This window comes from Solea senegalensis, linkage group LG20 (assembly GCF_019176455.1).
Source record: "Solea senegalensis isolate Sse05_10M linkage group LG20, IFAPA_SoseM_1, whole genome shotgun sequence".
NCBI classification, from domain to species: Eukaryota; Metazoa; Chordata; class Actinopteri; order Pleuronectiformes; family Soleidae; genus Solea; species Solea senegalensis.
This window is the reverse complement of record NC_058039.1, coordinates 15,810,667-15,838,167: the sequence shown is the minus strand read 5'-3', so window position 1 is coordinate 15,838,167 and position 27,501 is coordinate 15,810,667. Positions and strand designations below refer to the sequence as shown.

The following is a 27,501-nucleotide window of genomic DNA, read 5'->3' as shown; positions in this document are numbered from 1 at the left end:
ACTGGGACCGGTGCTTTCTAATTTTAAAGTTGGGTGAGTCATCAGCATTAATGCAAATGTGCCAAATCATACAAATTACCGAAGCCTTATCGCCTTGTAGACACTTCTATTTTGCATAAGAAGAAGATAAAAAAAATGGAAACGATGCCTCTGTGACACAGAAACCACAAAACAAACCGTGGGTTTGTTGTGAAGCATTGTACATTGTGTTTGAGCAACTGCTCCTGCATCGTCGCCGTGAGACATTTCCTGCAGAATCTTTCTATCGAACTATTTACCGGAACAAAATGTCACTTCCAGTTCACAAAATGCCAGAAAGTAGACATTAAAAAAGTTGGTTAAAATTTGCCCTTTGACAGTGTCGTGTAAACGCTCATGCGTCATCTTCTCGCTCGGTCACAGTCGGTAACGTTCAGTGACTAATGTGCTCTGCCAAAACGAAGCAGGTGGACATGCTCCTGCTGAGATGTGCAGATAATAGGGCTCCCTGCTGTGAAGCCCCGCTAGCTGACTGAATTTTTATAATACTTTTAACTATTTAATCCTGTGGAAATGTATTTTTCCACTGTGGCAGGTGAGAGTCCTCATCGTCAAAAACTTCATCATCCCACTTGGGTAAATTTGATTGCAGCCAAGCGACGAAGCATCATCATAAAAAATTAAGTACGTAATATAACACAATGAAAAACACAAGACAGGGCAAAACACGACGACCAAGCCAGGGCAAAAACAAGTGTTAAAATGCTAAATAAAACAAAAAGTTTCAGCTTTCAGCTTTAAATAAACATGAATACACAGCACTTTATCCCTAATCTGCTAATTTGTGTCTGCACTTGTACGTTTTATCATAAAATAATAATTTACCACTCAATATTAAATACACAGAAAATGAAGTCCATCAAACTTTTGCATGAAAAAATTAAGTTCTAGTGAACTAAGGGGCATTTGTCAAGTTTTGGGGGGTTTAAACGTACATAAATTCGTAATATTTGGCTGATTAAATGAATAGCAATTAGACAATTAGATTATTATGGCAAAAGAAAATAAGCCCCATTCATCGTTCTATACTTATTAATCAGTCTACCTCTACAATATTTAATGAGGAACATTTTCCCCTGGAATAAATGTTACCTATAATTATTTCTCAGCAATTTCTCTACCAAAAAAAAAAATAGAGCAAACTTATTAATGAAGGGTATGTTTGTGCGACCCGAGATTAACTCGTCCTCGTTAGGATTCCGCGTGCTCTCCATCTCAGCTGACACGGTGTAAAATCCACCTGAAGCGACAAGCAACAGTTTGGAGAGACGATGTAATGGCCGGTCTTTAACTGCGAAGATTCAGAGGAGATTACTGAAAACTAATATTTCAGGGAAATTAAAATGATTAAAGCTGGAGGGTTTATGCTGTTAGTCGGAATTGCCGAAGGAACGAGGGGCAACAAAGCTGGGAAGCAAATTGCATTAGTAAGTTGAGGAGAAGTGTATTAAAATGCAAATGTACAGCTGTTAATAGTTCTTCAAAAACCAATAATCCCCCACAGTCAGTCATGTGTCAAAATGGTTAATGGAAAAATATCCCAGAGGCACGGAGGGTCCTTTTTCCATTCCACTTTTGATTAAAGCAGAAACTCTGTTCTGGGAAAAGTGCGGTTTAGGTCAGGATTGCATTGGCAAAGATGACTTAATGTGGCCGGGATCCCAAAGTCATTGTCCCGATGCCCTGATTTTGCAGATACGTCTTCTCGTGGGAGGGCGGGCGCCTTATCGCGAACAAGAGGACGCCGCGCTGCATATCAGATCTGCAGTTATTACAGGAATTCATCATCACACAGCGACTGAGCTGAGTGGGACACAACCTGCACGGCGACGCCTGACATGCAATAGTGCTATATGCATGTGAATGGGAAATATGGCTTACATGCACTATTATTAATATGATCAATAATGACTTTCTGTAAAGTCTTGAAGCAGCTTGTCGTGAAAGCTTTTGTCAGATTTACAGATAAGGCCAAATCCATTAGTTGAGAGCAGCTCATTCTCACATATGTTATACAGATTCATAACCTACTTTACATATATGCATGAGTTTGAGGGCCTGAATTTGGCCCTTACAAAACACATAGTTATGATTTGCAAAGCTAAAAATGGCCGTCTGAACCTGTTGTTCTACAAAAGTGTTACAGGTTATAGGATATTTTTTTTTAGTTTATATATATAGAATAAATATAGAAATAATATGTTGAATATCGGTCTGTCAGGATATATAACTTGGTAAATATTAATTTTATTATAATATTAATTAATTTACTGACTTTCATTTTGTTCAAATTCAAAAAGGGTCTTGTTAAATCCTGAATGTGAGTTGGAGAGCAGTGGTCGTTCCCCGAAAACACGATATTTGGACCCAAGAGCAGACAGGCAGGCGAGGAGGTCTAGCAGTTTTTAAGCATTATTTAATGAAGAAAGAACAAAGGAGTGGTGCAGCGGCAAAAACACAAACAAACAAGGTGACACTAGAGAGAGCAAAACTCGGGAAGACCGTGACATTACCCCATAGAAGTGACGAGTGACTGCAGATCCAGGGAATAAGAAGACTCCTGTGACGAGGACATTGAGAGCAGGTGTGAACCTGACACAGGTGAGGTGATTGCTGAGGAAAAGGAGGAGGAGACATGTGATCAAATTGCATTGGTTATGATTCAAAATGCTACATGTGTCATTGTAGTATTCAGAAACAAATGATGTAAGACCCTACATTATCCAAATATGTAATATTACTTATTGGCTTGTCATAAATGATGTTACTTTTACTAAATATAGTGATTTATTTTGTTATTAGACTGAATGAGGGACACAGTTATCATGAGGGCTGCCATTTTCAATATCTAATGTAACATTTGAGATGGTTTACTGAAATAAATTGAATTAACTTCCAATAAGAGTATTTATATAATTGGATAATCCCTTTAAAATGAAAATGTGTTTGGTTTCTATATGCTCCAAATAAGATTTGCATATGTACTTTATGCAACAGTCGTGCAGAAGCTTATTATTACATTGACTTAATGCATGAAATAAACAAAGTGAACAGTAGAAATCCTAATACTACACATTTTCTTTCACAATATGTTATTGTTATTATTTTTTTTTTAAAGCAATAACGTGTTAAACAATTGTATTTGTTTGAACCTAACACACGTTTCCTTGCCTGTGAAGGCCACCATATATTATAGATCCCTAATGCACCATTAGATGTCACTAATTCTTACACAATGCACCTTTAACACCCACAGCCGAGGAAGGAAATTGTAAGAAAGTGCAGCAGCAGCAGCAGCAGCAGCAAACGCAGCAGCAGACGCAGCAGCAGCAGCAGCAGCAGCAGCAGCAGCAGCAGACGCATCAGCAGCAGCAGCAGCAGCAGACGCAGCTCGTATGCAGGCGTGCTGGATGTCTGGCAGCCTGCCTCACTGCAGCAGCACCGGTCCAGTTCAATACTGCACCGCATTGTGCTCCAGTCACCATTATGCAGCATAGTACACTCTACCGGGTCGCCTTTTGTGGGACTTTGTTGCTGAGGTGTTACAGCAAAAAATAAGACTGTTTTTTTCTCAGTCGCTATGAAAGAGTTGCTTACAGTGACAATTTTTTTAAGTAAATACAGCACAAAGAGCTGTACTTCTGCTGCCAACATATGGGGCAATAATGAACTCATATCTCTCCTGATGCTGTATTCATAACTTTGTACATAACTTAATACATAATACACTCAGTGTATTATGTTTGGTCAATATCTAAATGTTGATCCCAGGGTATACAATACTGTCATTTCAAAAAAAGAAGAGAACATAGGATCATTTTTTTACAATTTTACAACCCACCAACAGTTCAGTGTATTTTTAAGAGATGCCCACAGTGGCCCAGAATCTGGAAGGTTGTGTGATGTGTCTCCCACTAACACTTTGCACTGATAAACTCTGCAACATTCTACTCTCACACTCTTGGAGAGGAGTGTGCAGCAAACAAGTATTTGGACAACTTGACGGTTCCCCGCTCTTATAATTCTGCCCCCGCTCTCGCAGTTTTCTTGACTGCGACCTAACCCTAAGCCTCGTCACACGATACTGATGTGCTTTTATTGTCTTATTCTCAGGTGGCTTTGCGTTATTTAGACAAACTGAAAATATGCCACCGACTTATAGTTCCACCCACTTGAGTAGCTCTGTCCCCGAGCTCTTGCAGTCTGGAAACGGATGCAATTGCATCATTTGCACGTCAACGTGTGCAATGATTCCCATCTGATGCAATATATATACTGGGTATCTATTTACATATATATATAAGCCAGATAAATGTGATGTATATATATATATACATATTCATCACATTTAGAGTTAATATGAATTAATATGATCGTTAAAGATAATTCGATCATGTGTTAAAGGAAATCCCTGCTGGCTTGTTAAAGAGGGCAAAGTTTCCCTTAATGAGGACAGCTATAAAAGCGCCGCGCAGACCGCCAATGAACACACACACAAACCTGGCATCCACTTTAATTACTGATAAGTTGTGAGCTAGCTAAAGGCAGCGGATTTCCCTCCCCAAGAGGGTCTAATCTGTTTAAAGCCGACTGCTGATCCTAACTGCCGAGTTGGAGGATTCGATGGCAGGTGCCACTGCGACGTCCCACAACAGACGCTATCAGTCTCGCATCCCAATCTCCACATCTCCCGGGGAGCCCGAGAGACAAGTTTCGCCGCCGTCACATGTCCAACTTTCTGGCACACTTGGTTATTAGGAAATCTGCTCTATCGCACATGCAAGATCAGAGGAGGCTCAGGGAAGTAATTATAGTCAGGCACAGAGAGCTTTTCTGTTCTGGGTCCCAGTGTGTCCACAGGCTGTTTACATATACATTCTGTTTGCACACACAAGCCTGTGTTAATTTGCCATGACACATATAAAGTGATTCATTCGTCGTTCGCTCTTAGAATCCGTTCTTTGCACGTTTAACATATAATAAGTGCAATAAATGACCGCATAATGGCTCAAATGTATACATTTCACATATTTATACACCGTGTGTATTTTAAAGCTGTCATTTGTAACACACGCGTGGGAATGAACGGGACTCACAGAAAGGACTCACACGTAGCAGCATTCACTTGATAAAATTTACTGTAGTCTTTAATTCGTATGTACACGTCCAACCCCCGCCCCACCCCAAACCCCCAGTAAAGAAAGTTTTCCATGAATAACTTTAATATATTTAGACAGTGTTACAGCTTCTTTACAGGATTGCTGTTTCATGAAATTCACATCTAGGGCAGCAACATCATTTTCTTTGCGAGAAGAACCAAAAAACGAGCATAGATGGGAGTGAACAAGACAACTCAGGGGGAGGCAGGGGACACAGCTCATGGAGTGGGGAGGGAGGGGGGGGCATGTATGTATAGAAGCAGCGCAATTGGGATAAACTATGTACAATACAAACCATTCATACAAATTAGGCTCTAAGATATAGAATTCAATACATTACAGTTGATATATTAAGTGACAATGAGCAAGCCCCATCTCCCCGAATGAGTCACCGGTCAGTCGGTCAGGTGATCGGAACATTCAGTCAGCCAAGAGTGAAGCGGTCGCCCCGGCGACGCGGTCACCGCACCGGCAGGAGCACAGCTGAGGGTTGACAGAGTTACAGTGTCTGAGCGTGATGCCGTCTCAATGAGACTCACCTGAAGGCAGAAGCTTGCTCAGTTCAGGCTCAAACCCTCACACAGATAAGACCACCGCACGTTTCTAAGAAGCATCAAACTGCACATTTAAAGTCTTCACTCTCCTCTTTCCAGATGCCTTGCCAGCACCCAAGCTAGCTATATATATATATATATATATACTGTATTTTCATTTTTTTTTATTATTTTGTTTTCTTGGTATGCAGGATGAACTGAAGTAGCACAGCAGGGGGTGGGCAGACAGTCGACATGTCGGCGTCCAGAGAGTTGATGTATTGTACGGGAAATATGACGAGAGAGGAAAACAAAAAAGTTGATATCTGCGGAACACACGCGCACAAAAGAACCAAAATATCCTGGTTATTGACAAACATCAAATAAAATTGAACACAGAGAGAGGATTTCAGGTCAGTTTAAGCATATTACACTTTTATGTACTGTCTTCTTTTAACAGTTTACAGTTTAAAGTAACCAAATCCTTAAAATTCAGATTGCCAATTTGGGGCGGCTTACACTTATATGTTGTGGACATGATTTTGGGGACAGAAAGGCTAACACACACATTTCTCCGGAATGGGTCCAAGCCCCATCCTGTGCTCCGCTCGTCCACCATGTGACCGCAAGTGTGCGAGACCGTCACCCAGACGGGAAGTAGGGTGTGTCACTATGGTAGTTGTAGTCCGGGCACACTTTCTGCACCAGTTTGTAGTCGGTGCTGTAGAAGGAAATGAAGATGCATATGACTTTGAAAGGTTTGGAGCAGAGCCAGGAAACGTGGCTCTGGGTCTGCTCCTGGTAGCAGGTCTTGGACGGGTCGAAGTTGCAGAGCGTGTTCTTGGCGCCCTTCTCCACCTTCTCGTACTCGATGCGGCAGTTGAAGGACTTTGAATCCTTCGCGTCGATGACGGACTGCTGCGCCGCCACGTCAAACTCCACTATCTTTGTGGGCGGGACCAGGCTGACGGACACGTTGCCCTGACCTGTGGAGTTGTGGCGGAAGTAGACACTGAAGGTGCCGTTTCCGTGGTCCACGATCTTACCGGTGATGAGGAGGTTGAGTTTGACCGTCTTGATGTTGGAGTGGAAGTCCCCCCAGCCGAACATCTTCTTGAACTTTCCCGTCTTCACCATGGGCCGCCGCTTAGCCCGCGGCCGCGAGTCCTGCAGGTCTGTGGTGTTCCTCAGCCAGTCCCACAGGTCCTGCTCCGAGTACGGCTCTGGGGTTTCATAGTGAAGGTCCAAAGCTGTGCTGTTCTCTTTTCCGTGCAGAGTCTGTGTCAGCAGCCTACTGATTGACATATCCTTACTGCTTTCTGTCCATATATGCTTTAGCGACGATTTCGGGCTTCCTGACTTGACGTGGGCACTTGTAACCTGCGAAGAGAAGAGACAGAAAAACGTCCATTAGCTTATGAATAGGTTTGTGAGTTATTCTTCAATTCCATGCAGTATACGGTGCAGTGACCTGGCTTGCGTTTCCACCATGAGGTACAGTATGTAGACCACACATGAATGAGCTATGTTAGCTATTTATTTACATTATACACCCTGGGAAATGTATATTAAAAATGACATGTCTTGTGTTTTTCTAATTTCAATCCTTCTTAGTTAAAGTGACAATTCACTGTGGACCAAACCTCCACCCTTAGACCCTTTTTTGACAATCAAATGTACTGAACAGAATCCAAGTGGACCACTTGGTGGACGGGCCCTCTGTAGACACTCCTCTCTGGTAACACAGGTATCACAGGTGCTGTTGATGAATGACGCCCCCACATTTGTATCTTTGAATTAAATGATTTCAAGCAACATTAAATGTGAATGTGCATTTTTAACCCTTTAATGTATTTCCACAATTTTACATTCACTCTCACGCACCTGATGCACCAAAAAAAGTACACTCATTAGGAAACAGTATTTTTATACCAACATTGCTAGTTGTCTGTGTTCCCAATACCTTTACTTTTACTAAGAATGTCACTCATATCATTTATTTTGATAGAATTTTGTGTTATTTCAACTTGGAGATACCACCAAGAGATATTTATTACATTATCTTTATTATCTGTATCGTACAGGAACTATTGACTTACGCTTTCAAACCATTGCCATTTTCTACGAAATTGACCAATCAAATGCGTTCCACAGAACGTGCAATCTTTGCTGCAATCTTCAATTTGAAATCGTGACAATAAGACGTCTCTGAATTGAGAATGACGGCGCAACAAGCAAAGCAAGGAAGAAAATACAGCAATCACAGGCGATTATACTGCTCTCATCTCCTCCCTCTGTCAAACACAGAGAGCATCTACTGGCTCACACAGATAAAAGGCAGTGGCTGTTCAACGGGTAAAGACCAGACTATTAACTAAAGAGTGCCCCTTGAATTGATGATTGATGAACCCATGGGTTTTCACTATTTAGCGCCAATGAGTGGAATTAGGTTTCCTGCAGGCCCCACTGGAGTTGTGTGACATTGATTGCCTGATTTCTACTGTAAGACGTGGCAGCAGATTCGTCTTGCTGAGGTTTTTGCATTTTGCCGGTTGGCCTTGGGATCAATACTTGGGAAAATAAGGCTTTTGCAGCCAATCAGTTAGCCCTCGGAATTAAATTGCCTCACAGCAATACCACAGGGACAAGCAGTCCCCCCCCCTTTTTTTACACATACTGTTACAAGGAGACTATACCGGCACGGTAAAGTGTGTCACAGCAACCCTGTCTCGAGTAATAGACATCACAATATATTAAAGCTACCGCCTGGATTATGATTTATAAGGGAATACTGTTTGAATAAGCAGTGTTTATAATGGCAGGGTGGGTCACATGACAGCATAACAAGTGCAAAATAAAGACGCGAGAGATATAACGTTTTTTCCTGATCAATAATTATCTTGACAATCTGTTAAAAACAGGAACACGATATCTTATTGAAACTTGTTTATTATGATATTTTAGATATATCTTCTTCTATTAATAATTTCCGACAGACTGTACACTTAGAGGTGTAATGCTGCCCTCTACAGTTCAACTTGACCTTTCTCAGCATCGCAATTGATATGAATTGTGAATGTGTCACAAATTCAACAGTCAGCATTTCAGTCCCTCTGGAAACTTTGTGAACAGTTTTTTTGGTTTCGTTTTCAAACACTTTAAATGAGATAATTGATGAAGAACAGACAAAAGCTCCATCCACAATTAACAAGTCTGCGAGTGTCGTTCAGTCACCGACTGTGACCGACCCGTTTTCATTGTATCACAAGTTAAAATTAACAACCTGGAGCAATTCTTTAACAATCTATATCGATGAGATAATTCTTAAGGAAATATACACTTGTTATACACACAGACAACAAGCTCCACTTCTCTAGCATGAAAAGGGTTAACGCTAAATAGACATAAAATATCCATAACTTCACCTTCAGAGTCAACCAAATGCAGACAAACAGTCAATTTTAGACTTTTCTTCAAGAATATTTCTCCCACTATGGCTCTGCGATGATTTAATTTGTTCTTTTCATTTGCTGTTGGGTTTTTTCCCCCCCCATGTCCAAACTCAATTTCAAAAAGACAGAGCAGTAATCACCTCTCTCTCCCGATCCCTCCGCTACAAACTCATGCATGAGTGAAACAATCCCTTCTTTTTCTTTTTCACACGTACACAGTACAGACTGTTGAGTAATAAAAAGCGGACCCTCCCCGGGGAACATGTTCCACATTAGACGGGGAGCAAATGAAAAGCGAGGCAACAAACAGAGGCTGAGTGAGGTTGACTGAGGTTGACAGGCCCACTCAGGGAAGCTGAAGAGGATCTCAAGGGATCTGTCTTCAGTCTGAAGCTTTAAACTCAGACAGCACTCACGGCTGCGTGAGGCCGACACACAGTAATCAGTGTCTGTTGACACAGGTGAAGTGCCCTCCTCATGCTGAGCGATATCACTGTGCGGTGGAGGTTTAACATTACATCGCAATACGTTCCCGCTTCCAGATCTGTTCCAGTTCTGGGGAAATCGTTGGTTTGTGGCCGTCTGCCGCAAGCTACGTCACTTCATTTCATCTTCAAGTGATCATTTAACTATAGTTTTGTGAGGTACTGACGCAGAGTCAGCACTGATGTTGCTACACCAAAGCCCATATAGAGAAAATTAGTGATTTTTACAAAACACACAGGGGTTGTTAAGCCACGGTTGCCTCCATCAGTGAGTTAAAACGTGTCATTTGTGACTCAAATGACAGAAACTTAGCAAACAAAGGCAGCAGAAGTGAAACAGCGTCTCCTGTGTCCAAACATAATTGATTTAATGACAAAAACTTGTGACATAGAATCAATTTTGTTTGGACATATACGAGCTGCTGCTGCGTTTTGGATTATAATCTATCAGGTATATTTATTTTCAATTAGATTTTTTTTTTTTTTTAAAGCACTCTCACTCGTAATCATCTCAAGTAAGACTTAATGTTTTTCTTAAGTACTTAATTAGAGCAGAGCCAGATTAACTCACTCAGGCCCCGGGGCAAAAAAAGAAAAGAAAAGAAAAGAAATTCATTGGGTACAAATGCAGCAGTTCCATTACAGCTCTCACCATTTCAGTTTTGTAATTGGACTCATACTTGATGCATGCGACTAAATCAATGTACGATTCATCTGATTGCCAGAAAATGACTGCCTCGCAGCCGATTTAAAGGGTTTTCCTGGCAGCTGAGGGGTTTTGAGTCACACGGCGGTCGCCGGAGTCCTTTAACATTCTGCTTTAACGCAGATGTTCCCTCAAAGACTAGTAAACTCTTTTTTGTGGCACTTTTAAAGAACGGGTTAATACTGTGGGTGCTTGAGGACAGTAGGAGCCAATGTGTGTTAGCCTGACATTTTGGAGCTGCTGGGATTTAAACCATTCATTATTCAGTCACACAGTTTTCTGTGTGTGTGTGTGTGTGGAGATATTTTGTTCTGCGTCGCACAAACCAATCAGTACAGCGCCAATGGCTTTCAGTCGACACACAAGCAGCTTAGACTTAATTTAATTCCACAAAGAAACATGGAATTTTTTTAACATTTTCTTAAAACAATCTGCACAGCTGCATCCATCTAATCTACATTTGTCACCGTATACGTCTCCATTTTTCTGTCATTATGTTGGAGGATGATGAGCCTCTCTTCTGTCTTTCTTTATTTGCAATCCAATGCACAAAGCTCTAATTGTTCAATCAGTTCTTGAGCCCAAACATCATCTTCCAGAATGTCTCTGGCCGTGGGCCAGCAGGTCTGCTGGATCCTGGAGCTGCCAGCTGCAGTCCGCTTACCGGAGGGAACGGTGCATCTGGTAAACACGGCCGAAACTGCGGCCAGCACGGGCCTCGCGGATTCCTGACCGGCAGCCAGTTGGTTGCCTCCAGGCAAGGAAGACTACTGGGCAAGAGTCTCTGTCTGTACTCTTCATTCAGACATGACTTCTTTACTAAAGTCGTCATTTCAGAGTTTGAATGTGGGTTCTTGTGTATTTTTGTTACCACGTTAAGACCTTTTCCTGCTATAGACAGTGACCTTTTGGGATTAAAACCTGTTCCTAATGAGGGAAAACCATATTCCATTTATAGAAATGTCCGTATATATTTTCTGGTTGCAAACGTCTGATTTTTTTCAAACGTTGCAATTTGACCATTTTGGTGCTGCTTTAAAGATACAGTATGCAGGTTCTGACATTCTAAGGGCCTCTGAATCAAAACAAACCCAAACTAACCATTTCAAACACTGAAGTTAACACGTTTGAACTTGCAGGTTATTTATTGATCTAAATCTATATCGTCAATTTTACATCACAGCAACACAGGAAAAAACTAAGAGGGCAAAGTCAACACTGACTATTTGTGTTATTACATCATACTTACACTCAAAAAAAGCTGATTTACTTAAGTATTCCACTAGGGGGCACATATACAAATAAAGAGGGGCATATTTTCACACCCTCCAACTGTACTGTACATGAGTTATCACCAACACCTGTAACTTAATTCAGAGCTATAGACATCGCACAATATTGATTGTGGGGGGAGCCGTAGAACCAATCATGAGTCAATCTCAGATGTCAGACGCGATGTCTCACTCTGATTCCAAAGAAACGGATAAGTAATTTAAACTAAGTGTAGCGGGAACCTGAACACTTGAACATACATCAGTGTGATAACAACTCCCAATAACAGAAGCTGTCATCGGGGAAAAATTGATTTGGTGTTTTAAGTACCATCACTTTCTTTGGAGGGATTGAAATCATTTCCCTTCACCTTTAGAGAGCTGTCAGCTCATCCATCTATATACACACAGTCATTGCCGTTTACTCTTCTGAAGTAGGTGCATCCTTTTTTCATTACAACAGTTTCGCATTTGTTTTCTGAGTTTGCTTTATCATTCCCTCCTCCTTGTTCTTCTCTGATTACTTTGGGTTTCACTTTTTATACCAACTGGTACAAACGCTTTCACAGTTGTTATTTCTCAGGTCACGTTGACTGCGGGACGCATTATAGTGTGTGCACGCCGCGTCTTTGTTTCTGTCTGGGGACAAATTTGGAAGTATTTGAGGACAAAAGCTAAAAAGGGTCACACTTGTGTAGGCAGCTGCTCGCTTTTGCACATCTGTTGTTCACACAGGGAGTCGCGCAGTCGTTGGCTGAGCCGACAGGTTGGTTTGCTGGCGGCACCTGACGGCACCACAGCTGCCGTCAAATCAGCTGTCAGATGTTTCCCGGCACCACAGGCTTTAGTCTCTGTGATATTCAACTTGCTCACTTGTTTCTGCTCCGTTTTATTTGACTCTGATTTCTCACTTAAAAGGCAGATCAGTCGAGAGGAACAAAGTGCATTCTGGGACTTTTCTCTCTCTCCATGTAATGCGACCTTACGATGAACTGGTGACCTATCCAGGGTGTAAACTGCCTTTTCTCCCTACGTCAGCTGGGACTGGCAGCGGCACCCCCTGTGTATTCACTGTCACAGAAATAAAACAAATCAATCACCTGTGGAGCGGACAGGCCTGTAAAAACACCATCCAATCATAATGAACGGTGCCAGAGCTTATGCTAGCTTGCTAAATCCAACGAGACAGTTGGATTTAGGCGGAAAAAGGTGTTGGTTGCAAATGAAAGACGTTTTTTGGGAAAGCTACTGCCAACCGATCCAAGACCAGAGTGAAACATCGGTGCTGCTGCGTTTGAACGGTGGCAACAGAAAGGGCTGCAAGGTGATGTTATGGTGGCTCTGTTTCTACTGGACAGCTAGGTTCACTTCAGGTACTTGTGATCTTTAGAGAGTATTTGTTGTTTTTTTGTATCCAAAAAGGTTAGCGTCACCAAAAAGTGCCGAAAGTTACCGATGCTGCACAGAATCCGTGTTCGTTGGGCGTTGCTGTTCTCCGGAGGCGTAGCTTCGGAGGGAGGTTTGGACTTTTGAATTCAAAATGTAGCTTTGCCAGGATCTCCAACCTTTAACTGCAATGGCAGTATTGCAGCAGTAACAATGATTTTACACAAAATCAAAACCACAACATCTCTGTACACGCATCACTCAGTTGGTGCATTGTGGGTAACATCTTCTGTGTCGGTGTGTTGGGGACACGTGTGACTGACTGTATTTCTTGTGCGTGCCGCGGCGCTAATGTGAATATTCACGACGCTGATTGTCGGCATTCATAACCGTCCTTGTTAATCTGGCTAATATAAACATGCTAATCTCTATGAGTGATTGATTAAAAGCTTGTAGTCGCTTCACAATAGCATTTGCATAATGTTGTACCGAACAGCTGACGTCTGGCTGCGTCGGGGACAAATTTATAATGATTACATCATTATGACAACAATGTTATAACACAAACACGGCGTCGCACATCCAGGGTGATGAAGCGTCTGCATTCGGTGGCACTTGGTAGCACTTATTCTGCCTTGAATCATAAATTGCTACTTCACAAATGAATATTTTCGGCTGCTTCTCTCGGAGAAAGCCTTTAAATCAGAGTTCCCAGCGTGACATCACTTCAACATGGCTGCTTCCCTACAAGCAGTTTAATATTCAGCACAGGGGTGGGCAGCTAATCTGAACGCTCTGGCTGCTGGAGTTACAGCAATGCACGGCAATTTGAGGTTAAAAAAGTATATATTTTTCATGTTGAAGATCATAATTCCAATCAAACCGACTAGCACCGTAATTATGCCACTGTGGAGAAAAGGCAGTTCAAGAGTTCATTGCTGATTCATTTTAACAGAGGTATAAATTAAGTCCAGATTCACCTTGTAGCTCACTCATGTTTCAGAAAACTGGGGATCATACCTTAACCTAAAGTCTACTGCCTCGTCCATCGTGATCTTCACCTCTCCATCAATGACCATCAAGATCATCAGGCCACCTGGGTTTGAACTGATTTTATGGCCCCTTATTCCAAGATAACTTTCACTTTCGATATCTGACAGTTATTCAATCGTTTAGGAATTCCAGTTCTGAGAAGCTGGCGTCATAATCGCGAATCTTGTCTGTGATTGGACGGTCGTTCGTTCTGCGGAAGTCTTGCGAACTACCGTAATGACAAGTATATGGGCGCAAAGCTCTGTTTCTCTGCTTTTCGATATGCATCCATCCGTCCGTTTTCCACCTCCACAGGCGGGTCACTCCCTGGACAGATCGCCAGTCCATAGATTTAAAACTTTCTAGTTATCACATACGGTCTAGGGAGTTACGGTAACGATCAGCACGCATGCCAAATCCTGTCTGCGATGGCAAATGCATCACTCTGTATCGCCTAAGGAAAAATAAAAACAAAACATTGCGATACTGAGAGACGCTGAGAGAGTCAGGTGGAGCTGACAGGCATGGAAGCAGCAGATATTGTGTTTACATATATATATAAGTTATGCACTACTGCTGTAATCCAAGTCAATGTTAATATTTATGTAGCTCTTTTCCCAGTCACGTGCAGAGCGAACAGGAATATTTGGGCCTTAAATGCTGAGGAACCTAATGGACACTAAGCTTGTACTGTATGCCACTTGAATCTGCTTTCACACCAAATATGAGATCTGAACTGTTGGTATAACACATGTCAATCATAGTATTACTATGACGTGTGTATTGTTTGATTCTAATTGAAATGTCATCTTGTGTTTTAACAAAAAAATCTATTTCTTCGCACACTGACTTAAACAGCATCAGCTGAAGCTTTCAACGTGTTGTAAGTGATTCAGCTGCATAATCTGGCGTCTTATTCAAACATATTGTAGTCACTCGGCATCATTGATCCTTTCACGCACTCGTCAGATATCATTTCTGAGACATAAACAATCGATAGATTGTTGAGAAGTCACTGTACAGATCACTCCACCAACGTAACCCGACGCAATGTCTTTATCTTGAGAGGCGATTTGTCACGTTTGCTTTGGGAAGTTGACAGTTTGAAACTGTGAGGTTTCTCCTCCTTCCCAAACTGTGTGTTCACACAAATGCAATTAAAGGTTGATGTCATTTGGCGACTAAATGGCGTGTTGTCCTGTTAAAAACATACGTTGGAATAGTTCACCGATATTGGTGAATGTAGTGCAGACAGAAGTCATAAGTACATATCAAAGGTTTGTTCTGAGGAAATGAAAATCTCAGTGACACAATCTTATCAAACTAGGCAAGCGGTGGAGCAGCAGAGAGTGCAGGAGAGTTAACTGTGTGTCCAGAATCAGCTGAAGTATAGAGTACAGTTGTCAGTTTGACAGTAAAAAAAAATGCACTCAAATGTACCGCAGTGCCTCCGACTGTGCTCTTTTAAGGAGAAAATTCGGGGAGTTTCTTCATTTGTTCTCGTAATTAACTTGTCTTCTTTTTGTTGGAAACACACAGGTATTATTGATGTGCCCGTGTTACTGCCAGCAGCTGCAGAGAAGGACAATAAATCAAATCAGAACACTTGCTCCTGCGATCCACGTTGGATTGTGAACTCTATGGTAATTTACTTCTCAGCGACTGGAGAAGGGGAAATAGCTTGAGAGATCAGTTTGTATGAATACATGCTGTACATACTGTAACGGCTAAGAACAATAGATGCCCGGGGAATATAAACCCAGGGAACCACACGTTCCTAATGTCAGTTTTACAGCAGGAGTTGAATTGAATCCGATAGTCTGATAAGACAAAAGATCAGAGACGAGATGAGCTCCACATCTGCTACCTCCTTTTCGAAAATTCCCAATCATCATAGTCATGCAGAGGGAGCTCCGGAGCAGCATCCGGGGTGAAATGCTGGCCAAAGAATAATGGGCAGGAGCTGCACGAAACCTCAAGAGAGCGAAAAGGGAGGAAAGGGAGGAAAAAGAGCAGTGTTAGAATATAGGAAGAGGAGGATGGAGGAGGACTGACCCTGAACATACAGACTATTAACCTCGAGGTCAGCAGTCTGTGGGGCTCTACGCTGATAAATGAACATATTTGAAAAGGCCTTTGTACAGGTTGAGACATGGACATGGACATGTGGGACGGACATCTTTTTCAAGGCATCAGATTTCTCCGCAGAGGGGATTACAGGCAAAATTATATGCCGGTGTTTCAGTCAATATTCCGGCAAACGTGAAGAAGCTAAGGTTGGTAATTTATACGCAAATCCTGGTCATGGTTTTGCAAAATAAGTGTGTCTTATACAAATGACATGCAGATCAGTCCTGCACATCAAACCTACACCTGTATATGAAGTGGTGCTCTACACACAGAGCTACTCAGACAATCAGTGATAGACAGAGGAGGACTGGGTACTTATCTGCACAATTCAGGCTTTTCATCAGTCATCAGAAAGAAAGAAAGCACCCGCGTGGTTTACCCTGATAAAGTACTTTTATTGGTTTATATAAAAGTGTTCTGTTTTTCCTCAAGCGATGAAGGCAGATCATTCATATGACCCTCTGACATGTTCTCGCCACAGCATCAGGCCAACAATTCTACTCACAGACAGATCTGGACGTACATTTCCAAAGCACCCTCGTGCTGCCCACAGGGCCATTCTGCTTTGAGTGAAATTATCCAGCATTTGCCCAGAAAAAGACACAAAAAAATCTTCCACCCAACCTGGACTCCTCTCTCATTCCAAGGCCGCGACCTGGACTGAACCCAAGCAGTAGACATTTTGACTGATTTCAAGTTATAATCTCCATTGTGCCTGGCTCCAACAACACTATACAACAAATATTCTGCTTATATATAGAAGATACAGCAAGATATAGAAATGTGAACAAGTGTAGTAGCAGCAGTGCAGACACCCACAGTCTGTACATTTGCTCTAATGATGTGTCTAACAGCCTGCTTACATGACCATCAGGCAGCTCCAGTGCATGGCAAACAGTGATATTCAAGCACCACTTAGCACCGGTGAGGCGCCAGGCGCTAATAGTTTAACCCGCGTCGTGTGGTGTGGGTGTAGATAACCTTTTCGCGAAGGCTCTGCGTTTCATCACACCCTTTTCTCCGAGGAACACTTTGAGAGCCGCGTTGGAATTCTCTGGCTGCGTCTCAACGTGCTGCCGCTCAGTGCCGCAGACGAGAAGGCACATCAGAGGGAAGTTTTGTGTCAGACGTGAAACAGGCCCTTTCTCTTTCTCTCTTTGTATTATCTTCCCTTCTGGTTGCAGCCGCACATTATCGACGCCTGGAAATGACTTGCATTCAATTTGCTTTACAGTGTGCAATTGTACTTCCATACCGAGCTGCTCTTAAATTGCGTTTCTTGCTGTGCACCATCATACACAAAGTAGAAGAGGTGAGCATGTGCTGGTAAGCTATAGAAAAGCAATGAACGAGTCAGGGACCTATAGTGTAGAGTGATTTAGTGTAACTTCACTGTTGAGTCTTTAGTCCTAATAAATGCTACAATGGTTGGAATTGTTAAGCCTGATTTTTATCCAATTTCTACTCATTTACTCAGTAAAGAAGTGACAAAATCATGTATTTGAAATGGATACAAGTGTTGTTCACGCCTTTAAAAACACACTTTACATATATTTTGTCACGTAGTGTCATTAGACCATAACATATTCTCCTTTTTGCTACCTCGTTTGGTTCAGCGGATGCGCCGCTCACTGATTCTTCTCTCTCCCATTGTTCTCTCATTAGAACAAAGTATATAAAAGCTCTCCCTCTTCACTGAACACGGAATTTTTTAATCAAGTCGGTCCACAATCAAAACGAAGACAAATTAGCACAAATAAACGGGCTGACAGGAGATACCAAGAATCAGCCTGAGTCACGGATGCTCACTAAAAACATGGGAAGGGGAAAAAAACAAAAACACATTTTAACCACCTAATAAAGCACCTAATAAAATTTATACCAGTTTAAACATGTAGTGCATGAATATAAATGAAGTTCTGCTACATTGAAGTCATCGCCACAATGCTGATAAAAACTATCAACGACTTTCTCAGTTTTAATCTCGCGTCACCCGGCGACATTTCCATGCATTCCCTGAAATGTTTGTTGTTATAAATTGATGGCTGGATTTGATTAGACAAACCTAAGATGAGTGATGCATGTGGAAGGGTATTTGGGGGTTTATGAGGACTGAGAAGTCCAAGAAAAGACAAGACAATTTCCTGCAATGAGGCAAAGGCGTCAATGGTGGAGACGGTAATGGTGAATGCAAGAGCGAGAGGGAGGCGTGGCCGTGAAATCATCACTTTCCAAAAGTTGCGTATTGGTTGCGTACCTGAAACTTCTTATCCAAAAATAGGTTTTGCTAGTTCCGTAGAAAAAGCTGATACGGTACATAGCTTATAGCCATTGATCCATAATTTGTCTCTAATTACTGGGTAAAGGCAGCCGATGTCCACTATCAGAGGCAGGGTCCACTGATGCTTGTCCTCCCAGAGCCAATTCATTCATCTGCTAAGACGATTAATTAGCCAGCCTCTATAAACTGCAACACAAAGCACTGTACCCTACACAAGTTCACACACTCAACTACTTTTCGGTCACAATTTGATGTGCACCGTTTTTTGTTTTTTTTTCGACCCAAGGACACTTTGACACGTGGACAGCCGACCATCTTGTCCACAATCGCCCCGCAAACCCCCATCAGTGACAGTGAAGGATGGGCCCCCGTCTCGGCGATGCGATGTAGCACATTACATTTACGGTCATTCATTTTATTCATGAAGTCATAAAGAGTGATTCTCGGAGTCGTCCGGGAAGAGGCTCCGCTCTCCAACAGTGAATGGCTCTCATCAAGAGACAGAGGACACGGAGACAGAAACGTCTCTGAACGGCCTACCTGCTGAGAAGTTGAGGAAAATGCAGATGTACGAGTGGGGGGTACTGGCGCTGTGTAACAGCAGCCACAGATACTCATCTGTTTTATTTCCATTTCCAGCATAAAATAACTATTCATCACTATACATCATTATGTTCTTAAAAAGAATCCTCAAATGTCCTGTGAGTGCACAGCAATGTGACTACAGTGCTCACTTTATGAAAGTAAAAAAGAAACAAGAAACACAACCCTCATCTAATAGTGATGGAGCTGTAATTCATGGAGGAACATGATTGGGGAAGAGATTTGAATGGTGTGTTGTTTTGTCCATTTTTAAAATATTGCTTTTCCTGTTTGTTACCTATTGTTTGAGGCCTTTGTCTTTTATTTTGAATGAAGCACACAAGCATACAATTGTCTGTTTTTACCTTCTATCCTGCAGGTAGATACTTTAATGTTGAGTTCATGGAGTTCATGGTTTCCCTACAATATAACATTGATGTTCATGTTGTATACACAGTATATAAAAGATTAAATAAATACATTTACAAGTAGTAGATTTCAATTTGTCTAGTAAAACACAGTTAAATGAAGCACAAGCCGGAGAAGTGGGGAGGATTGTGACGGCCAGTGTATCATCTGCATAGAAAAGAACCTTTAAAGTATCCTTCTTTGATGTAAGAGGGGGCAGCAGAGCATTTAACAAATGCAAGAACGACTTGGCTTGGCTCAACTCGTATTTTTTGATTTTCCATAAGGGCTAGTACCTGGTACCTGGTGCTTTTTTTGGTACCTGCTCTGATGTCGCGTATAAAACACCGTGACGGCAGTTTGGCCCAACCTTGCTACGATGACTACGACGACTTGAGTCGAGTCAAGTAGATCCGAGTAGCGCTACAACGATATAAAGGCAAAGCAGCAAAAATAAGCTTTATTGTCACGTCAGGGAAATAACATAAATGAAAAAGTATGCTACGCCAACTTTTGTCACACTGCCGGTGAACCTTCACTTTTCGTGTTTTTCTCTTGAACCGAGAAAGTTGAGTGGAGCTGATTGGCTTAATCGGCGTTGCCTGAACTCATTTGACAAAGGATTGAGTTTATATTTAAAGCTAAAATGTGTTGCTGGTTAATTCTAGTAAAAGCATGCGGCGAGAACCATTCCGACTCTTATTTTCTTGGAGGTCCCAAGCTGGATTTGGGATTACCTGCTGTTGAAGCTCAGAGGCTTACATGTCCTTAGGTACCGTAAAATCAAAGACAGCTTTATTTTGTCAGCACGCAGATGGCCCAAATACACAACTCACCTCCATTAAGAAGCAGGGGGTTGGGGTGGGGGGCGGGGGGGGGACTAAAAGGGAAAAGCCTTACAAGAGGGAAAAAGGCACCTGTTTGCCTGTCATATCTGCAGCTCCTCTGATCAGCAGCTCACAGCTCCAGCACCCCCTCCACCCCCGAGTTGTTTCAGCGCTGAATTAATGACGGCAAACAAAGCCAAAGCCTCCTCACGGCCCCTTTGTGAGTTCATTCTCTTTCCACTTTGGTCCCTCTCAACTAATCTTCACTGTCACACTTAATGAGATTTTCAGTTTGTAAAGTAAGTGGAGCAATAACTCCCCCAGCACACGCCGCCACCGCCATTCCCGTTCCCGCCATCGCCTCCAAAAATGCTTTTAAGCAGCCACTTCTGCACCTTCTGTCTCTTTCTCCTCTCAGTCAGCGATGCATTATGGGGGATTATTTTCTTACACAAATCACTTTAAATTATTCAGCCTGCAAATACACGGCTAAAAAAGTACAGTACGCATGTAATGTCGGGCGTTATTATTCCTAATGAGCGGTTTTTCTGCCGTTCTCCAGTGTCGGATAATAACAAACAATAAGCCGTAAATCATCGTGAAAATGAGACAAATATGCATATCGACATTAGTGTAATTAAACGGAATTCTTGAACATTCTATTTTATCCCTCTGCAGAGGCTCTTTTATGTCATGTGATTAGTGTTGTGATGAGTGCAATGTTAAATGTAATGTGTCTGCTGCTGCTGCTGCTGCTGAGAGACTCTCGTAAAATGCATCACATTAAAAAGCCAGCGCGCGCGGCGATGTTAACTTTTACTGGACCCTGCTGTTCCACTCTCGTAGTCATCAAAAGTGTGTTCATTAACCTCAGATACTTAAATGCAGGACTTGTGGTCGGCCTCCGTGTTTCTTTTTTTTAATGCACTTACATGTTATAGTCTTGTGTCTGTGCAGTCAGCGGAGGAGCACTCGGCAAATACAGTAGCTCAGTCTTAGATTACGATTTTAAAGGCTGTAATTTGGAATCAAATAATCAGTTTGGTTACGGATGCGTCATCACGTCAAGGTTGTGGAACTTGTTTTTGTTCCACAGTTGCGTGTGTGTGTGCCTGCTTGAACACACACACGCACACGCACATGCACGCGCCATGTTGTTCAAACACGCTGCAATGGGATTAGTGTAATTATTTTTGATGACTAATTTAGCATTAGGCTAATGCATAAGTCGGTGCGGTACAGCGGGGACGATGTGTCGGCTCCTCGCTCGGCACAGGCTCTGGAGACGCTGGTGTTCTCGGGTCAGAATACATCTGACAACCAACTATGTAAAAAGTAAAAGAAAAAGTTGTATTTCATATTTGAATTATTTTAGATTAGCGAGAGAGTTTAGAGTCACTGAATAAGTGCAGTAGTCATACAACGAAATTAAGTTAAGACATCTAATCCGAAGGTGCAAATAGTCACAGTCCAATCAGTTCAATAGGTGCCAAAAAAACGTGCAGATATAGTACAGTGTATTCAATTTCAGGCAAAAAGCCCCCTAAGTGTTCCACACTGCACAGTGAAGTCATGTCCCACCCCCCAGGAAATGACTGTAACTCATATAAAGTCCATAGTTAGTTTATTTATAGTGATAACAATTGAATAAAAGCACAATTTATATTTAAAATTTTCTTAGATCTCATTATATATAAACAACCAGAACTACATATAATGCACTAAAAAACATCAGGATGCACACGACTGATGAGACATGAGGGAATTACTATTATTATCATTATGAAAAATACAGGCCTTTGTTTGGGAGAATAATAATAATTTCAAAAAGCGAACAGTGCGAGTTGTGTTAAAGAATATATTCAGCCACATTACAAAGACTGCGCTGGTGCTTTATTTGATTGGCTCTCACACACACACACACACACACATAATGAAATGTGTTCTTTTCACAAGTGTACAGATGCAGGGGGAATGAATTTGCAGTGTGCCTGTGTTGACCTCTCGTCTGTATTAAGAGGGGAGGGGAGTGACAGCAGCCAGGTGAAGAAACCGCCGCAGGAGTGGCTTATTACTATGCCAAGTTGTTGCCTGAAATTAAATTGAACCCCGTAATCCAATAAACGACCCTTTTTTTTTTTTTTGGCTTCCACTGACCCCAGAGGACCTCATCTCAAACCTATGACAAGCTGTAATCAATATGATATAAGAGCCGAAGTCAGCGGAGACAAAAAAGATGGAGTTACAAGCTCACTCCGGCTCCTGGTATCGGCTGCCTGTAATTGCATTTTATAAATGCTTTTTAGTTTTGCGACTGTCCGTCATTGATTTTCAGGTCACGAGGTGACATTAAAGAGGAAGAGGACGGGCGGATTGAGAGTTGAGGGCCCCGCGTGCGTTACTGCGCACTCACTCAGTGAATCAGGATTTCTATTTGCATGTGAATAGTCGGCGGAGGAGACGCGAAGAGGAGACCGCGATGAGTCAACGAGTGGAAATGCAAATGCACTTTTACTCAAAACCAATCATGACTACGGCTGAATCTGAAGTCTTTACTGTTTAAGCCACTACCATCAATCCATCCATCCATCCATCCATCCATCTGAGGTCATTCATAAAAATGTCAACGCCTCCATAATGTTTTTTTGTCATCGTCAATAAATACTGCCTCTGCAAAGTTTTTATGTTTTGTTTCGGTAATAATACAATTCATTCATTATTTACCACTTAATTCTTTAAATGTCATGGGGCTGAAATCTATCCCAGCTGACAACGGTGAGGACGGTGGGGTATGGGTCAAGAAATAGGATTACATTTAGGGGTTTAGGGGTAAACCTTGGGGCTTCTTCAGCCTCGCGGATGTTTCAGGGTTGTGTGTTCTGGAACACATCAACAAAAAGGCTGTAGTAGAATGTGCCATTTCCATTAAGCCGCTTCAGTTTTGTGGGTTTATTCTCCGACACTCGGACACTTGGACACCGTGGTTCAGTGGTACAGTGGGGTCATCTTTCGTCCAGAGGATCGTGGGGTTTGATCCCTGGCTCCTCGGGTCTACTGTACATGCCAATTAGAGCTGCAGCTAACAATTATATTCATAATCGATTAATCTGTCGAGTATTCCCTCGATTCATCGCGTAATCGTTTCAAAATGATTCCGTTTTAATGAATTATATATATTATGTTATATATAGGGCGCAAATAAACCAGAAAATATTGACATTTAAGAAACTGAAATGACCAGAAAACTTTTAATCATGAAAAACCCTCAAACCGATAAATTGATTATTAAAATAGTAGACGACTCGTTTAGCAATCGATTATTTGAGTAATTGTTTCCTCCCTAATGCCAATGTGTTCCCTGGACAAGACACTTAACCCCAAGTTGTTCCTGACAGCTTTCGGGACAAAGTACCCGGGCTTCCATACTAAGGCTGCTGCCCCCGGGACCCAGACCCAGATAAGTGTATGAAGACAAAGATAAAAAGGTCAAATAAATATCTTGAGTTATGTTCATTGCAAGAAATGTAGCAGAAAACTCTACATGCTCTCACATACCATCAGAGGAGACATTCAATTCACATTTCTTTAATACCGGCAAATTGACAGCCACTGGATGCCTTTCAGCCGCTCTCATCATTCAATTCCAATTAAATTCTCACCAGCTGCTTCCTATTCAGAGTATGTTGCCCAGCAGCACTTCTTTAAGCGCACACCTTCATTTTTATTCCAAACGAAGCCAACCAAGTGCTGCAGCCACCTCCGAGAGAGCCGGGGCCCCCGCCACACAGCATCAGAGTGGAATACGGGTAAACTCGGCTGTAAATGAACAGATTATCCCTTATCAGCTCGACTGAAGCTCCTGCGTGAGGGACGGGGAGGAGGAGGAGGAGGAATGCAGCGTAAAGCTAACGTTATCTCCATCTCTCTTTTTTAAACATCATAAGCCAGGTGGGTTTAAGCAGTTCTTCTTCTATTACAGCTGCTAATGGGAAAATCAAAGGGCCGTGTTGTATGTGGAGCCAGAGGGCGGAGGCTGCAGAGCGGGCGTCGTTTTCTCTGGAATTTCACACCGCGTCTGTCTCCTTCATCAAAGCAGAGCGGTGGAAAAAGGCACACGAGAGCGTTATCCCTTAACCTGCCGACTAATTGGCCCTTTAATTCTTCTATCAGATCTGTGCTCACTTCGCTGGCTCTGAACTGACTGAGTGGCCACGCTGTGTCATCCTATCAAAGGTGTGGCAGACAAGAGGCCGCGTTAGAATGTCACCCGTCCTTCACACATGGACTAAACGTGGGACCTTGCAGCAGAGGGAACTGGTCACATCCTTCCAGACAAAATGAATGAAAGAATACACCACAACAAGGTCTAATGCAGTAAGAGTGTGTGGCATGCTCTGGACTGGATATTAGCTAAACAATGAAATAAAGCTAAATCTGATACTATCCCATAAATCTAGATTTAACATAACTGCTTCACTAGGTTCAGTCAGTAAACATGTGGGCTGTTTATTTAGTTTTTAAACGTTTGCATTTGAGAATAAAGTCAAATTTAAAACAAAGATATCATTATCAGTAGATCCTAAAGGTTGTGATATCGCAATTGTGTGTTCAAAGCAAATGTGTTGTTTCCTACACTTTTACACCAAACACACAGTGAAGTAGAGTGTGGAGGCAACATCGAGTAAGTCTGCAAAGAATTAGACGACAGGTAAGAATCAGTGCAAGTCAGAACTGCTGCTGTTCCTGCACCAAGCAGCTCCAAGTTTCCCGCATGCAGTCTGGGTGAGTATCTTATCCATACTGTATACATAGGTGACAAAATGGCAATAATGGCATTAACAACAACTGCTTCTGCCTTTGTTTGAGTTTGGCCACTAGTAGCAGGTAGAAAACAAAGACGTGGTTGTAAAACATGTGCGTGCTATTCCAGCCAATCATTAAACTCCAGGAATCCATCACTTATGCTTCCTTTACATTCAAAGCTGACAGCTTAAAGAGATAGTGCTTCATACAACCACACTTACACTTCAAGAACCTGAAACTGACACAACAGCACTGACTTAAATGTGTTCATCCCAGGAAGCAGTTAAAGACACTGACACTCACTGTCAGTGAAAACATGGCTGCCAGCTGTGTCACCTAATACATTTTACATCTGCTTAATCTGTCAGAATATGTTTCCCATGTTTCTCTATAAATAGACATTTTTGGGTTTTTTTTTTTGGGAAAAAATTTTTGCAGTAAAACGGGTTATTTTGTGACTTCCTTTGTCTGGACTTTGGTGCATGAGAATGAGCACTTTAGGAACTTGTTTCCTGCCATAAAAGGCAAACACAGAGTTGCTCTCACTGAAAACATGGCTCATACACACACACACACACACACACACACAACACAACAACCCTACCGACTATCACTTTGAAATTCAAATGTTTTTGTGCAAGAACATTTTGCTTTCTGAAAATAAGAAATAAGCCAAAGTCTCCTTCACGTTGTAGGTCACCGTTGTCCAAACTCGTAACATGTATAACAAGGATCAGAGTGAAACACAGTCTATTCACACACACACACACACACACACACACACACACACACACACACACACACAAAAGAACCAAAGAAGCTTAACTTGACCTTGAGTGTGTCAAAGCTTTCGCCCCATTGTCCAACAGCACGATGGGGCCTTTGTGGACAAGAATGTCCATTTAAAATGCTTATTGTCCTCCGCGTGTGCTCTTCAGCCTGATGCTGTGTACCATTAATCACGGAGGACAGCAGCTGGCCGACATCTTCAGACTGATGGGAGGCAAAGTTTAATTGCACAGAACAGGGAAGAAGATGAAGAAGATGAAGAAGATGAAGAAGATGAAGAAGAAGAAGAAGACGAGGGTTCAGGCATTGGGGGCTGTGCTGTAGCGTGTGTGTGGCAAATATCACATGCTCCTCCATTATTATGAGCATATATCCGTCAGCATCCAAAGATTCTCTACGGTCCAGTTCAGACCTGATCCTGTGCCCACATGAGACCTGTTTTTTTTATTTAAATACACACTCGGAGAGACAGAGAGAGAAAGTTGGGCGAAAGCTTGAGTAAATAAAAAGCTCCACTCTTCTGAGTCTAGACCCGACATAAGCCAATCATTTATTTCACTCGGTATAACCACTGTAATGAAAATTTATGGCTCAGTGCCGAACAAAGAAACATCTCTCTCGCTCTCTCTCCCGAGAGAGGAATTACGCACTCCGCTTTTAAAGCGGCTCTTGAGGAGTTTTACTTTTATTGATGTGTATCTTTACAGTGATAAAAGAGCAAAGTGGAAACGGTTTGAATTAAGCAGAGTGGTAAACATACTCTCTCAACGCACGGACGGAATGACTTCATCAAGACAGGACAAATGAGAGGAAGTAAAAACAAAGTATTATAGGACGCGTGGTGCCGGGTTAGGTGCTATGAGACCAACCTCATCCACCACCACACACACCACATACACATACACAAAAATCATACATTTACGTGCTCGTGTCGTCCAATAAAAAGCTTGAACTCGGCACGAGCCGCTGATTCCGACATCTGTCTTCATCTGCTGGCAACAGCTGCTACTTCTCTGGGTTAAAACTAAAGCGCGTCACCGTCCCTGATCCGCGGCTTATCCTGCTCCACGGCACACGCACACACACACACACACACGCTCACAAACAGGCTGAGTGACGCGTCTCCATTTTTTTAAATCTGGCTGCCGAGTTTAAACTGTGAGATTCTCCACAGTATTTCACAGTCGTTTGAACAGCTGCCGTATTAGCCGCACAGGCTATTTCCCCTGGTGTCTGGTGAGAGCTACTCACACTCGGTGAGGATTTAGTCCAACTTTTTTTTTTAAATGATTGTGAGGCGGTTAATAGAGAGCCAAATCCACCACTGCGTTCCCCGCTGCACCAGTGCCAGTGCTGGAGCTCAGCTGGTGTGTGTTTCTGTGTGTGTGTGTCACTGTCGGATGTGACAAGCTAAATAAACAGCGAGACGGGGTAAATATTCACGCCTTACGGTGCAATAACAGAGGCTGAGTTTCACTGCATGGACCAACAGGCTAATGCTGACGCTAATACAATCCACGCCACATTATTAGGTACACCTGCTCAGCTGCTCAGCACTGAGAGCTAATCGGTCAATCACACGGCAGTGATTCAGAGCATTTATGTGGACATGGTCAAA

General features: G+C 42.3%; 1 protein-coding gene across 1 annotated transcript in view; it reads right to left on the bottom strand.

Annotated features, from left to right (window-relative positions):
* Nucleotides 1–5,159: 5,159 nt before the first annotated feature.
* nxph1 (neurexophilin 1) overlaps nt 5,160–27,501 on the bottom strand; it is a 36,071-nt gene continuing 13,729 nt past the window's right edge. The window contains exon 2 of the mRNA XM_044053524.1: nt 5,160–7,111. Coding sequence (XP_043909459.1) covers nt 6,374–7,111 — 738 coding nt within the window. The 3' untranslated portion in view covers nt 5,160–6,373. The remainder of the gene's footprint in view (nt 7,112–27,501) is intronic.